Source organism: Artibeus jamaicensis, unplaced genomic scaffold (assembly GCF_021234435.1).
Source record: "Artibeus jamaicensis isolate MK-2021 breed Jamaican fruit bat unplaced genomic scaffold, CSHL_Jam_final contig_519, whole genome shotgun sequence".
NCBI lineage: Eukaryota > Metazoa > Chordata > Mammalia > Chiroptera > Phyllostomidae > Artibeus > Artibeus jamaicensis.
Genome location: NW_026521871.1, coordinates 20,444,766 through 20,457,996, shown reverse-complemented (window position 1 = coordinate 20,457,996; position 13,231 = coordinate 20,444,766). Strand labels below are relative to the sequence as shown.

Sequence of the window (13,231 nt, the reverse complement as noted above, 5' to 3'; positions counted from 1 at the left end):
CAGTTGCAGGGGGCAGGGATGAAGGGAGGGCTGGGGTCCCGAGTATCTGAGGGGCCCCCTTGTCTTCCAGCTGCACCAGCTGCCTGTCAGCACAGTGGCCCTGTTTCTGGTGCACCCAGCAGCACGCCTGCGTCTCCAACCAGTCTCAGTGTGAGGCCTCACCGAATCCCACGGTAAGCCAGGCCTGGGGGACGCCCACCGCTTTCCCTGTTTTGTTGCCTTTTTTAAAATGTAATGTGTTGAGAACATTTCCACGTCATTAAATTTTCTTCTTTGGCACTGGATTTCACAGCTGTGCTGGGCTCGGCACGCAGCGGCTCGCTTAACGGACCCCGTTGTTGGACGTGCGGACCGCTTTGCGTTCCTTTTTCACGTACTAACATAGGCAGGGCTCTGTGAACGTCCCCTATTATTCCCTGCAGACCGATTCTTAAAAATGGGGTTTGGGGGTGTAAGTGTGGCTGTATTTTTCACACCTTTCGCTCAGCGGCCCTCCAGAAAGACTAAGCCGGTGTATACTCTCACCTGCAGCAGGAGGGCTCCTTCCCGCACATCTACTGGCTAGGTTTGAATTTCACCATCAACATTTTCAGCAACCCTGGGGGGTACCAGACTTGGGTCTTGAATCCAAACCACTTCTTCTAAGCCCATGTTCTCCATTTCCCCAACCAAGGAGCTGGGCCGAAAGGCTCCTGCCCCATTCTCCCCACTGGCACTGGGAACCCAGGGCAGAGGGTGCCAGGCTCTCCCTGGGCCGAGAGGGCAATGCTGCTTCAGGAACCACCCGCCCCCGGGCTCTTCTGCTTTGCTCATGGTGGTCCCTGGGGCTCCACGGGCTGATTCTGCACTGGCCGTGGGCCAGGCCCTCCCCAGTGCTGGGAGATGGCTGGATTTAATCAATTACTCTGGGGCCGGGTGTGTTGGGAGAGCAGGGAATGGGAGGAAAAATCCAAGCGGAAACGCCACATACCTTTCGTTGGTTGTTTCTGGGGTGTGTTCACTTGCAGGGTGGCCTTTCTCGCCTTAGGCCAAAGAGCCTCAAAGGCCATTCCAAGCCTTGTGCCAGGGATGACCAGTTGGGATTCCCAAGACTGTGGCGGGGGTGGTAATGCCCAGGTGAGATGGCTGGATGGGGGGCAGGGGCCCCAGGGCCCTGAGACCGCAGCTCATCTCCTGTCAGACCTGACTGCTGGGCCCGAGGACTCGTATCCGGGCTGCAAGGGGCCAGGGCAAGACCCCGAGCTGCTGCCGGCTGCTCATTCCTCTAGGAAAGGGGTGTTTCTGCCCATTTTCCAGACAGCACAGCTGAGGTAGTCAGCATGCCCCAGGGGCCCTGGCTCCCAGCAGAGGTGACTACTGGGGCCCCATTCTAGACATGCATTCCAGCAGCTGCCCCAGCCTCCTGGCACTGGGCTCAGAGAACCTCATCAGGGAGCCTCGAAGCCTTGTCTGTCCACAGCAGGTACCATGCCATGGCCCGCACCTGGGATCTTTCAGTCTCAGCACCCCCTTCCTGAGCCTCAGAAGTGCGGAGGAAGAGGGGTCCAGCAAGAGCAATGCGTCACTCAGAGCAGTGAGGCAATAATGCGGGTTTCCAGTGCTAGGGGAGGCCCCAAGCATCTGCACTAGACGTTGGGATGTCCAGCCTGGGCTGACCAGGACTCCTGATCTTGTTTGGGGTCCCCATCTTCTTCCAGCCCCTGGCCCAGGGCAGTGTACACAGTGGGACGCATTTGAGCTGGCAGCCAGCCTCCTGTGCTGTAAGTTGAGGTGTAGTGAGGCAAGGGGGACCCAGCCTCAACACAGTGCGTTCAGTATTTATTAAACACTTGTTATGTGCCCGGGTCCATATAGGCACTGGGAAAGAGCCCAGTCAGACACGGTTCTGCCCTCCCTGTTAGGAGCCGAGACCTGGTTGTGAGTTATGACTGCATGGTTCTGGGCAAGCCACCCAAGCGCTTGGTACCTATTTCCCATCTGTAAAGTGGAGCCTACTTCAAAGGCTGCGGTGGGGATCTGAGATTACACCGGTCAGGCATTAACTTCATACTCAGCACATAGTAGGTGCTCGCTAAAAGGCTAGGTGGGCCAGGAGGGCTTTTCTGGGGAGGGTATCTTGGTGCCTGGTCCTGACATGCACGGGAGCTCATCGGCCTGGAGGTGTTTCTTCAGCTGTGCCCTCACAGCCCAGTCTCCCCCGGGGCTGTGGCCAGGAGTTGGGGTGTGGACACAGAGAGGGCCTGTCTTAAAGCATTACAGTAATCCAGGAGGAGAAGAGGCAGCCCCCTCCCTGGGCCTGTGGAAGGCTCTGAGCTGATGCTTAATTTGCCATTTAATTGAGTGCCAGTTAGCTGTAGAGGCGCCATGCCTCTGGTTGGGCGGCGGGCAGCAGGGTCTGAACATCCTCCTGAGCTCCTGAGGAGCTGGGAGGTGGCGATGGTCTTGGTCAAGGCCAGGGCAGCGTCTCTGGGAAGGCAGGTGCTAGGGCCTGAGTCTTGGGTCACTTCCCTATTTCCTCGCAGGCCCCAGAGGAAGCAGATGGGGGTGTGGAGGATGCTGGGAGTAGGGTTCTAGCTTTTCTTCAGAAGGGAAGAGGGAGAGGAAGGTGGCCACACCCTCCACTTCCAGTCGTCTGAGGGATGGTATGGCCTCTCTAAGGGTAGCTTCCTCAAGGAGGTGTGACTTTCGGGTGACTTCAGGCCTTAGAGGTGAGGAGGGTTTGGCAGATGGGGGGGTGGACCTTCTTGGCGGGGAACCTGGATAGACACCCCCATGAAGGCTGGCTTCATTCGGGGCCAGTGGGGAGAGGGGTTTGGTAGGAACATGGGGCAGTTTAGAGAGGCTGTGGGGATCAGGAAGGTAGGGAGGGGGAACAGGTCAAGTGGGTTCAGGGTCCCTGGGGCTGTCAGTGCTGCCCTTGATTAGGATACAAGTCCTCTGCTCTTGAACTTGGTAGAGAATGTGGAGAGTCTGAGAGTTCCAGTGTAGGGACAGGTGAGGCCCTCTGTGAACCGGCACATGCTGGGCTCACGTCAGGTTTATGGTGGCTCCCCACATTGCTGCCCCTGCATCTGTCCCCACTTCTGGTCTCTTGAGCCTGCAGGCCAGGCCCTGTACCTTGTTCCAGCAAAGGGATAAGCCGCTTGGCTTCTTCCTGAGGCATCAATGGCTTAGCTTGGTACAGGGAGTCCTCCATCCTTTGTTGCAACTAGGGAAGCCCTAGTTCAGTCTGGCCCTGACCCCAACAGAATTAAGGGCTCATGTGAGTGAAAAGTCTGGGGGAGGGCATTGCCTTCAGGTACAGCTGGATCCAGGGCTCCAGCCATGTGTTCTGGGTCCTCCCATCCCTCCGGGTGGGCTCTGTGCTCAGGCAGGGCCTCCCTCACAGCAGCAGGATAGGCTTCAGGCCGATCCTGATCCCCTGGCAGCTCTGGGAAACAGCTTTCACTGGTTCTGCAGAAGTTCCATAGTCTAGTCTCACTGGCTGAATCTCACTGACTGAACTGGGGTTCCATAGACTCCCTGAACCAATTGCTGAGGCCAGAGTGGTCTGGGATACCCACCCATCCCTGCAGCTAGGGTATAGGAAGGACCAGTCTTCCCAAACCAGAGGCCTAGAGTTGGAGAAAGTTCCCCAGAGACCAAGCCAGAGTTGGAGGTGGGTGGTAGGGGCTGAAGACCAGCAGCAGACATGTCAGGTGCTTGCATGGAGGCTTAGCTGACACTGGGGGAGGCATCAGAGGAGGGCAAAGCTGTGCCAGCACATTCGGCCTTGGTTCCGTTCTATAGAATGGGTACTGACATTTAACTGGCCGTGGGTTATAAGGGTCAGGGGAGGCAGGAGGCCCTTACAGATGGTCCCACGACATTGCTTCTGGGAGGTCTCTTGTGAGAACTCCCCCTCCCTTGACCCTCATCCCCAGTCCCATGCCTCCCCATCAGCCACCTACCCACAGGGAGGGAGGAGCCAGGGGACAGAGCCACTGGATCTCCAGCCAGCTGCAGAGTATAACTGGCAGCAGCAGTGAAACCTGATTGAAAACACATGGATTCCAGTTCCTGAAATTTCATGAGGTTCACACGCAAAATGGCATAGGACTGGTTCAGAAAGGGACAGCGACTCGCATGTGCTCACACGGGGGGCTGCACACCATCTCCTGCCTCCCAGCCTTGCACCGTGGTCAGCTCAGGAGGCCTCACAGGGCCAGCACGTTGTTTCCTGAGCCAGGGCCCCCCTGCTCCGCACCAGCCTCCGCTCCCACGGGAACCCACCTGTCTGGGCAGGGTTCCTGGCCTACTGCTCCGCAGAAGGCCTGCCCAGCCAGAGCCCTCTGTGCTGCGCATCCTGTCTCTGGCAGCCATGTGGCGTCTCTGTGCCCCCGTTTTCTGTCAGTGGGAGCCCCCACTTCATAGGGTTGCTGGGAGGGGAATTTGGTGCATTAACAATAGAGGGCCGAGTGCCGTGGACCCTCGTGCACACTGAGAGCATGCAAAGAGCACTGCTGCTGTCCTGTGCATGCTCATTGGTGGTGGTTATTGGCAGTGGTGTCCCCTTGGGGTCTGGTTTGATGCTGGTCCCTGAGATTCCCCTCAAGGAGCTCTCTGTCTGATTAACAATACAGAGAAAAGACCCCAGGAAGGCCTTCAAATGATATACCTGGATGCCTTTGGCCCTCGGTAGCAACTTCAAGCTAGCAGATGGATCATCGTGCTTCCAAACACTTACCTGACCAGGCCTGGGTGGGAGCGGAGCAGGAAGCCCCTGGGCTGGGGGTGTCCAGCCCCTTAGTAAGGCTGTGGTCACTCCAGGGGCCTGATGCTGCCACCTCTCAGGGTCAGGATGTGGCCCAGGCAGGGGCTGCCTGAGGGCTGAGGGCGAGGGGCAGGACCGGGGCAGGATGGGGCCCCAAACTCCCTAGCTCAGACAGGCACTAAGGTGGCCCCGAGGGCACAGACCTGCCCTGGTCTCTGCCCCTTGCCCTCGGCCCTCAGGCAGCCCCTGCTTCTTTGAGCCTCGAGCTCTTTCCTGCCCTCTCTGCCTCTTCCCCTTTCTTCGTTTTTTTAAAGCGTGTTTTATTAATTATGCAGTTACAGCCGTCCTCATTTTTTCCCTTTGTGTCCCGCTCCACCTGCTATACCCCCTTCCCTCCAGCAATCGCCTCCACTAAGTTCGTGTCCATAGGTCGTGTGTGTAAGTTCTTTGGCTTCTCCATTTCCCATACTATTCTTAACCTCCCCCTGTCTATTTTGTACCTGCCATTTATGCTTCTTATTCCCTGTACCTTTTCCCCCATTCTCCCCACTGATAACCCTCCATGTGATCTCCATTTCTGTGATTCTGTTCTTGTTCTAGCTTATTTGCTTAGTTTGTTTTTGTTTGATAGGTTCAGTTGTTGATAGTTGTGAGTCTGTTGTCATTCCTTTCCTTCCTTGTTTTGAAGTAGCCTGCCTCAGTGGCCTGCCTTTGTCATGGGAATGATAATGCCCAGCATTACCGCCGCCCCCCCCCCGCCAGCTGGTGCCTCTGCCCAGGGCTGTGACTCGAACCCAGGCAGTGGGAGGGCCGTCCACAGGAGCCTCCTGGCACCAGGGCCCTTACTTACAGCCCGATTCACATGGGCCATTTGGAAGTCTGGGGTTTCCATTTTCTTTTCTTTTTAAAAAAGATTTATTTATTTTTAGGGCGAGGGGAAGGGAGGGAGAAAGAGGGAGAGAGACATCGATTGGTTACCTCTCATACGCGCCCCAGCTGCGGACAGACCCACAGCCCAGGCACGTGCCCTGCCTGGGAATCAGACCAGCGCCCTGTCACTTTGTGGGATGACTCCCGTCCAGCAGAGCCACGCTGGCCAGGGCAAGTCTTGGGTTTCTCTTCTCTGAATCATTTGCCATGTGTCATCTGGAAACCAGCATTCCAGAGCTGGGTGGGGTCTCAGAGAGTGGGCACAGCCCCCCATTTCACAGTTGAGAAAGAGGGGCCCAGGGACAGGGAGGGGGCCGCTCTCTGACTTCAGCCTCCTAACCTCCGAGAGGCACGGGAGGGATCCAGTTCTACCACTGGGCAGGTTATCGCATCTCTCTGGGCCTCAGTTTTCTCATCTGTGAAATGGATCCAGTACACCCTCCCGCTTGTGGAGTCACCATGAGGACCATGTGAGGTAGTGTAGGACCCTCTGGCATGTCGTCCTCAGTGCTCATGGATCTTAATGAGTTTCTCACTAGTGTTTTCTCACCACACCGGCTGATTGGCGCCTGGAGGAGGCGGGACCGCATGGGCAAGCTGCAGGTCTGTGGAGCCTGTCTCTTCTGAAGGGCCCCCCCGATCACCCCCACCTCCTTGTGTTTTGACTGCAGAGCCCTCAGCATTGTCCCCAGATCCTGCCTTCGCCCCTGGCACCTATGCCCACAGGTGGCTCCCAGACCATCCCAGTGCGTCTGGCTAATGCCGCCTTCTTTCAGGTGAGTGCAGGCTGGGCCGAGGTGGGATGGAGCAGAGGGCTGGCAGACCTGCACGAGGTGGCCCTGTGCTGTGGGCCCACCACTGTGTTTTGCTTTCCTTGCTCTGAGTTGCCAGGTTCTGTTAGAGAAAGCCCCACTCTGGTTACGTGGGAAAAGGGGGAGAAGGAAGTGGGTGGTGGGGGCTAGGCCCAGGGGATAGCGGGCCACCAGTAGCCTGAGGGAAACCCTGGCTAGGACCCCCAGGCTCCCCTACCGTCTTAAGACCCCCCCAGCAGAGCTAGCCTGCAGCCCATGGTGGGCATTGCCCACGTGTACAGTGCGCTGCCCGACCCCTTGGCTCAGCTGTGACCCCTGACACAGCTGCCCAGTTGTGACCGCCAGGTCTTCCCTGGAGAAGGCCAGAGAACCTCTTTGCTGCTCCATTGTCCAGACGGGGAAAACGAGGCCCAGTGCCAGGGCTTGGTGTCCCAGGTCACGACATCGGGCTAGACTTGCACCTTAGCCCTGGACTCCCGATCAAGTGCTCTTCCCTGCAACCAGTCTTCCCTTCCCCCATTGCCCATCTGGGCTGGGGGAGGGGATGCCACCCTTTTCTGGGTCCCTTCTGGGTGGGAAGCGTTGATGAGTTTTGGAAGCTTGCCAGCCACCCCCTTCCCCAGCTTCTGGGGATTCGCCATCTGTCGCTTTCTCGGGGGAGCCGGGGCCTGTCGTCACACGCGGGGGCCACGTGCCGGGCATCTGGGATTGTCGGGCAGCCTCCCGACTGGGCTGGAGTTCTCTGAGGGGCAGGCGGGGTCCCCGTCCTCGGCCCTCAAACTCCACCCTTCAGTGGTTGGGGCTGAGCCTCCCGGAGCCTCCAGGCATCCAGGTCCACGTGGACAGCAGGCAGTGCTGCCTCCCTGGGCTGCAGGAACCGGGCGCGGGGCGGCCTGAGCCCTGGGATGGGTCCCGGCTGCTGCTGTCAGGCTGTGTAATTGGGGAGCATGTGCCTACCCTCACTGGGCCTCAGTGACCCTGGCCCTCCTCCCCCCAGGCCTGCCTCCAGGACACTGAGGATGCGGTGGGCAAAGCCCCTATTGGGATCTGCAACATCCCTGTTTGCTGAGCCTACACCCTGGGGACCCCCAAGACAGGCCGAACCTGCTGTCCCCAAGGTGGTCAAGTCCCGAGCTTAGGGACTCAGAGGACAGAACCACCTCTCAGCTCAGTGTGGCAGGGGACAAATGAGCTTTGAGCCCTGTCAACAGCCACCTTCCTGTGTTAGCTTCAGAGCAAAGGGGGGAGGGGGCAGAGCAGGGGAAAGGTTGCTGACCTGCTTTCTCCTCAGGGTGTCACATCTGCCAATGATAGGGTCATAAACAGGAAGTCCTGCCACGTGGCTAGACTAACACTCATGAAACCCGGTTTGTTCACTCAGCAAATATTTACTGACGCTACTACCCAGAAGCCCTGTCAAGCTGGGCCAAGGGCCAGATGAGGCTGAGGAATTGGGTCCTGTTTATTCGTTCTACAAACATTTATTGAGCACCTTCTGCATACAAATAACAGCCAGCAGATATTAGGCACCTGTACTGTGCAACCTAACTAATGATACGTGACTCCAGTTTTCTGAGCGACCCTGCAGAAAGGGTTGGGAAGCTCGTTTCATTGCGGAGTTTAGATCAAGGCTCAAATGAGGACCGTGTGCCTAGGGTTGCACAGCTAGGGAGCAGCAGAGATGGGATTTGAACCAGGGCTTGTGTGAGGCAGAACCTGAGCTCTTTCAGCTGTCATCAGCTGCCCTTGGAGGTGTCAGAGGGGCCAAGACCCAACTCCAGCCTTTCCTAGTGGGTGGGCGGAGGTGGGAACAGCCGGCACCCGGGATCAGGGTAGTCTTTGATATTCAGGGTGGCGGGCAGCCTGTAGGAGCTTAATAGAGCCTCCGCACCCAGCCATCCAGTTACTGCTGAGTGAGTGGTGGGTGGGCGATCGAATGAGGGTGCCCCCTGACCTGAGGGGCATCGGGGAAGGCTTTAGAATGTTTGAGCTGGGTTCGGAAGGCTGTGTGGAGTTTCACTGGGTGACAAGATGAGAGATGAGCCTTTTGAGGGGGAAAATGGGGTTGTCCTCGCTATGTCCTTCAGTGTCCTGGTCTGTCTGGGGCCCAGGCCCTGTGGACAGAGATGGGGGTGTTCAAGTTCAGAGAGCAGCTGGACTCTCACTGGGATGAACCTTGAATCCTGGTCATGCCAGAGTCAGTGCCCTGCAAGTCAAAGGCCCTCGGTGAGGCCCCCAGGAGACGTTGAAGAGGCTACCAGTGACCCGAAGAGCACAAGCCGATGCTCTGGGTGCCCTGTGCTCCCTGCCTCCCTCCGGCATTGTACACAGAGGCAAGGAAAGACGTTCTGGAGGAGCGGACAGCCCAGCGCGTGGCCCCCACGTGTGATGGCCAGCCCACCCTCCCAGGCAGCAGTCCGTGATGTCCAGATGGAGCTGGAGGGCAGTGGGTGCTGACCTCACTCTCCCTGCCCCACCCCCTGTTCCCACAGAGTGCAGCCCTTGAATGCAATTTCGGGCAGGAGGAGGTCTTTGAGGTCGTGTGGGTGAATGAGTCAGCTATACTCTGCGACCAAGTGGTGGTGAGTGGTGTGGCTCCAGGGGGGTCAAGGGGAGACCCGCGCAAGGTCAAGAGCGCCACTGCCTTCTTCCTCTCTAGCCCCATTCCTCCTTCGGGCCCCCTTCCCAGCAGCCCTGCCCTCATCTGTCTCCATGACATCCTGTCCCCCGGAGCAGAGACCAAACGTCACCTGCACCCCTCACACTTTCCCTGTCCTTTTGCAGCTGCACACGACCCAGAAGAGCCAGGTGTTTCCACTCAGCCTCCAACTGAAGGGACTGCCAGCCCGTTTCCTGGACAGCCCTGACCCCATGACAGGTCGGAGCCCCTGCCCGCCTGACATGGCCACCAGGGACTCGGCCCCCAAGGGCTGGGGCTCCGCCTTGGAGGGGAGGGTGTCTCATTCCAGTGCTCACTGTATAGTCACAGCTGTCCCACCTCGCCATTCCTTAATGCACGCTGCTTGGTGCCAGCCCTGCCATTCAGTACCCCGTCATTTAGTACATGTTTACAGAGCAGCTGGGCCAGGTACCACCCTTGGGCCACCTCTGTGCCAATGGCCATGCAGCCTTGGGCATGCACCTACCCACCCTTCCTGAGCCTCAGTGTCCCCATGTGAAGTGAGGGCACAGGCCCTTTTGCAAAGGGCTTGGTGAGGATGTGCTGAGGTGACTCACACCGAGCCATACGGGGGTATCTAGGGCACAGCCCGCACCCCAGACGGGGGTTGGCATCCTTGCTGTTGTCATGTGTTTGACAGCTCTCCAAGGGTCTCTGTGTTCGGAGGGGAGGGGGTCTCCGACACTCCTAGTGGACATGGGCCTTCCCACCGTGAAGGCTTCAGATCCGGCCTGCATGCCGAGGCCCCGGAGAGTCCTCCCTGTGTGCCTCCTCAGGCCACTCCAGGCCTGTGGCCAGCAGAGCCCACACTGCCCACGGTGTCTCCCCAGCACCCTGGAGCTCCGCCGCAGGTAGAGACCCACTCAGGTCTGGGTGTGAGTCCCAGCTCTGCCACCCAGGCTGTGTGACGTTGGCCAGTCATTCTACCTCTCTGAGCCTCATCTCTTGTCTGTCAAATGGGTCTAATAAGCAGCTCCCATCTGATAGAATCGTGGTGAGGACAGATATTAATGAGGCTGTGGCTTCACTGGGCTTAGCACAGGCCCCAGAGGGTCTGGGGAAAGTACTTAGAATGCCTGGGGGTCCTGACCTTCAGAACCAGGACCTGCCTCTGGGTGGGACACCAGTGAGTGGGTGAGTGTGGAGGGGACGGCGGTGCTGGGGGGCCGACCATGCTGCCTCTGCGTCTTTTCAGTGGAGGTCTATAACTGCGCCATGGGCAGCCCCGACTGCTCCCAGTGCCTGGGCCGGGAGGACCTAGGCCACCTGTGTGTGTGGAGTGATGGCTGCCGCCTCCGGGGACCCCTGCAGCCCGTGACTGGCACCTGCCCTGCCCCTGAGATCTGGGCGGTAAGCACCTCCCCCTGTGGAAGCCCCTGCATGGGCCCCAGATGGGCTCACGGACCCGCAGCACATGGGCTTGCACGTGCCTGGCACACACATGTACTGGCACTTACTGAACATTGGGTGCGGGCCCCTGCAGTGCCAGAGACGTAGCAGTGAACAAAGCACAGTGCCTGCCCTCGTGGAGCTGATGTTTTAGCTGGGGATGAGTTAAGGGACTGATTTATACATGGCAGGTGGTGAGTACTGTGGAAAAAAGCAGTGGGGCCGGGGCGCTGGGAGTCGGGTGGAGGAGACGGCTGAGGGAGGGAAACCTTGCTTGATAGGGTGACAACTGAGGATGCTCTTTACTCCCAGGCCTCTGTTTTAATGAGGAAAAGTGTCTCAGAGAAGGATTCTGATTGATTCAGCTCGGGTCAGGGGCCCACCCCAAGCCCAGTCAGCTCTGCCTGGGGTGCAGGGTTGTGTGGTCAGGTGTGACCTCAGGAGACCTGCACCTCTGTTAAATAGCTTTGACTCTGTCCATACATTGTGTCCCCAGATGCTAGTGAGCTTAATGACACAGTACCACACACTCATGCTTACTGGCAGCCCCAGTGTTCTCAGAGTCTCCCCTAGTGGCACCCCAGGTGCCTGTGACAGTGGTGGGGACCCCTGCCAGCAAACCTGCCTCAGATCCCCATTCGCCTCTCTCTCTGTCACTGGCAGATTGAGCCCCTGAGTGGCCCCTTGGATGGTGGGACCCTGTTGACCATCCGCGGCAGGAACCTGGGCCAGCGGCTCAGCGACGTGGCCCATGGCGTATGGATTGGTGGCGTGGCCTGTGAGCCACTGGCCGACAGATACACAGTGTCAGAAGAGTAAGTAGTGGGCTGTCCCTGGGGTTGAGTGACCTCTAGGCCCCGCCCTGCTTGGTGGTGCCAGCCACGTCTCTGCCCTCCCTTCTCCCCGCGGCCATCCCTTCCGTCCCGCAGAAGTCACTCACTCTCAGGTCTTCTGGTCTCGGCTCAAGCCGTTCTGGGAGCCACCTGTGGGCATAGGTGCCAGGGGCGAAGGCTCAAGCACGTCATGCTCTTTTCCGCTCAGGACACCACTCTTTATCCTTAAGTGCCTGCTCCTCTGGGAAGCCCTTCCGTGTTCCCCTAGGCCAGCCCAGCTTCCAGGGAAGCCTTGCTCTGAAGGAAATAGTGTGCATTTGAGAAAGGATGGGGCTGCTGGTGAGGGGCAAGGATCTGGGCCTGTAGGTGTGGGGCTTGGCCCAGGGGGGCTTCGGGAAACCTCTGGGAGCAGGGAATGAACAAACGGGATTTCCTTTCAGGAGCCCATACGTCAGGCTTGCAGCCCAGCCAGAGGTCTCGTGGTCACAGAACCTCCAAGTGCCCTAAGAGACTATCTTGTCCCCCCTCCCTTGTCTTATAGCTGCAGAGTGGTGGGAGAGTTGTGGGGTGTGGGGTGTCCCCAGGATGACATTTGGGGGGCTCAGTCGCTGTTTTCCAGCTAAGAGGGAACTCAGGGTAGTGCCCTTGGCGGGCGTCTGCCATGAGTGGGAGGGGCGAGTGGTGGGTGCAAGGATGGGGAGCTCACCCCAGGGTGCAGTGGGAGGCCTTGTTCAGGGGAGGGGCAGGGCGGTGCCCACAGTCCCCCTCAGTAATGCTGCCTCCCCCAGGATCGTGTGTGTCACGGGGCCAGCTGCAGGGGCCTTTTCAGACGTGGTGACCGTGAACGCATCTAAGGAGGGCAGGTCACGGGAGCGCTTCTCCTACGTGGTAAGGGAGGCTACAGCCCACCATTCTGCCCACCCCGCCAGGCACACACCCGGGGGCTAACCCAAGGCCCAACCACCTGCCTTCCACTCCACAGCTGCCCCTGGTCCACTCCCTGGAGCCTGCCATGGGCCCCAAGGCTGGTGGCACCAGGATCACGATCCACGGGAGCGACCTCCACGTGGGCTCCGAGCTCCAGGTCCTGCTGAACACCACGGAGCCCTGCACAGAGCTTGTGTAAGGAAGCCCCTGGGCCCCAGCTGCTTCTCCTTCCCATAGAAACCATGCAGCCAGGGGGCCGGCAGGGCGGGGGTGCTATCCTGGCATCGAGCATCACCCCTTAGCCAAGCCCCTTCCCCTCTCTGAGCCTCAGTTTCCTCATCTGGTAAGAATAGCACCAGTGAGTTATGGGAAGCACTCTGTGCCCAGTGCATAGTAGGTGCTCCCTAAATGACAGCTACCGTAAAAATGGTGATGATTGTACACTCTGAGACCCCCAGCCCCCGGTGGAATGGGGCCTTTACTATACACTTCCTGTGTGTCAGGCTCCATCCGTGGGCATTGCTGGGGACGCCAGGATGGGCCCAACACAGTCTCAGTCCTCAGGGGGAAGCAGACGCTCCCACGGGAAGCAGAAACATCCAGTGGAGCTGGGAGCGGGAGAAAAGTCTGGGCTTTCAGAGCCATGGGACAGGGCCCTCACCAGGGGCAGAAGTTGGGAGAGGAGCTATCTGGGAAGGCTTCCTGGAAGAGGCAGAACTTGGCAGTTGAGAAGTACAGGCATGGTCAGAGAGGACAAGGGGGGATATTTAAGGTGGGGCGGACAGCCCAAGCAAAGTGTGGCCGTGAGAGTACAGAAACAGATTTATGTGCAAGGGTGCAGAAGACTTGGTTGGGGCCATTGAAAAGGTCTAAACCCAGGCCAAGCACACAGACCTGTGCCCCTGGG

General features: G+C 58.7%; 1 protein-coding gene across 1 annotated transcript in view; it reads left to right on the top strand.

The window, feature by feature from the left end:
- PLXND1 (plexin D1) overlaps nt 1-13,231 on the top strand; it is a 50,626-nt gene that overhangs the window by 21,792 nt on the left and 15,603 nt on the right. The window contains exons 8-15 of the mRNA XM_037139343.2: nt 71-173; nt 6,355-6,459; nt 8,988-9,077; nt 9,280-9,373; nt 10,371-10,525; nt 11,228-11,379; nt 12,186-12,285; nt 12,380-12,519. Coding sequence (XP_036995238.2) covers nt 71-173; nt 6,355-6,459; nt 8,988-9,077; nt 9,280-9,373; nt 10,371-10,525; nt 11,228-11,379; nt 12,186-12,285; nt 12,380-12,519 — 939 coding nt within the window. The remainder of the gene's footprint in view (nt 1-70; nt 174-6,354; nt 6,460-8,987; nt 9,078-9,279; nt 9,374-10,370; nt 10,526-11,227; nt 11,380-12,185; nt 12,286-12,379; nt 12,520-13,231) is intronic.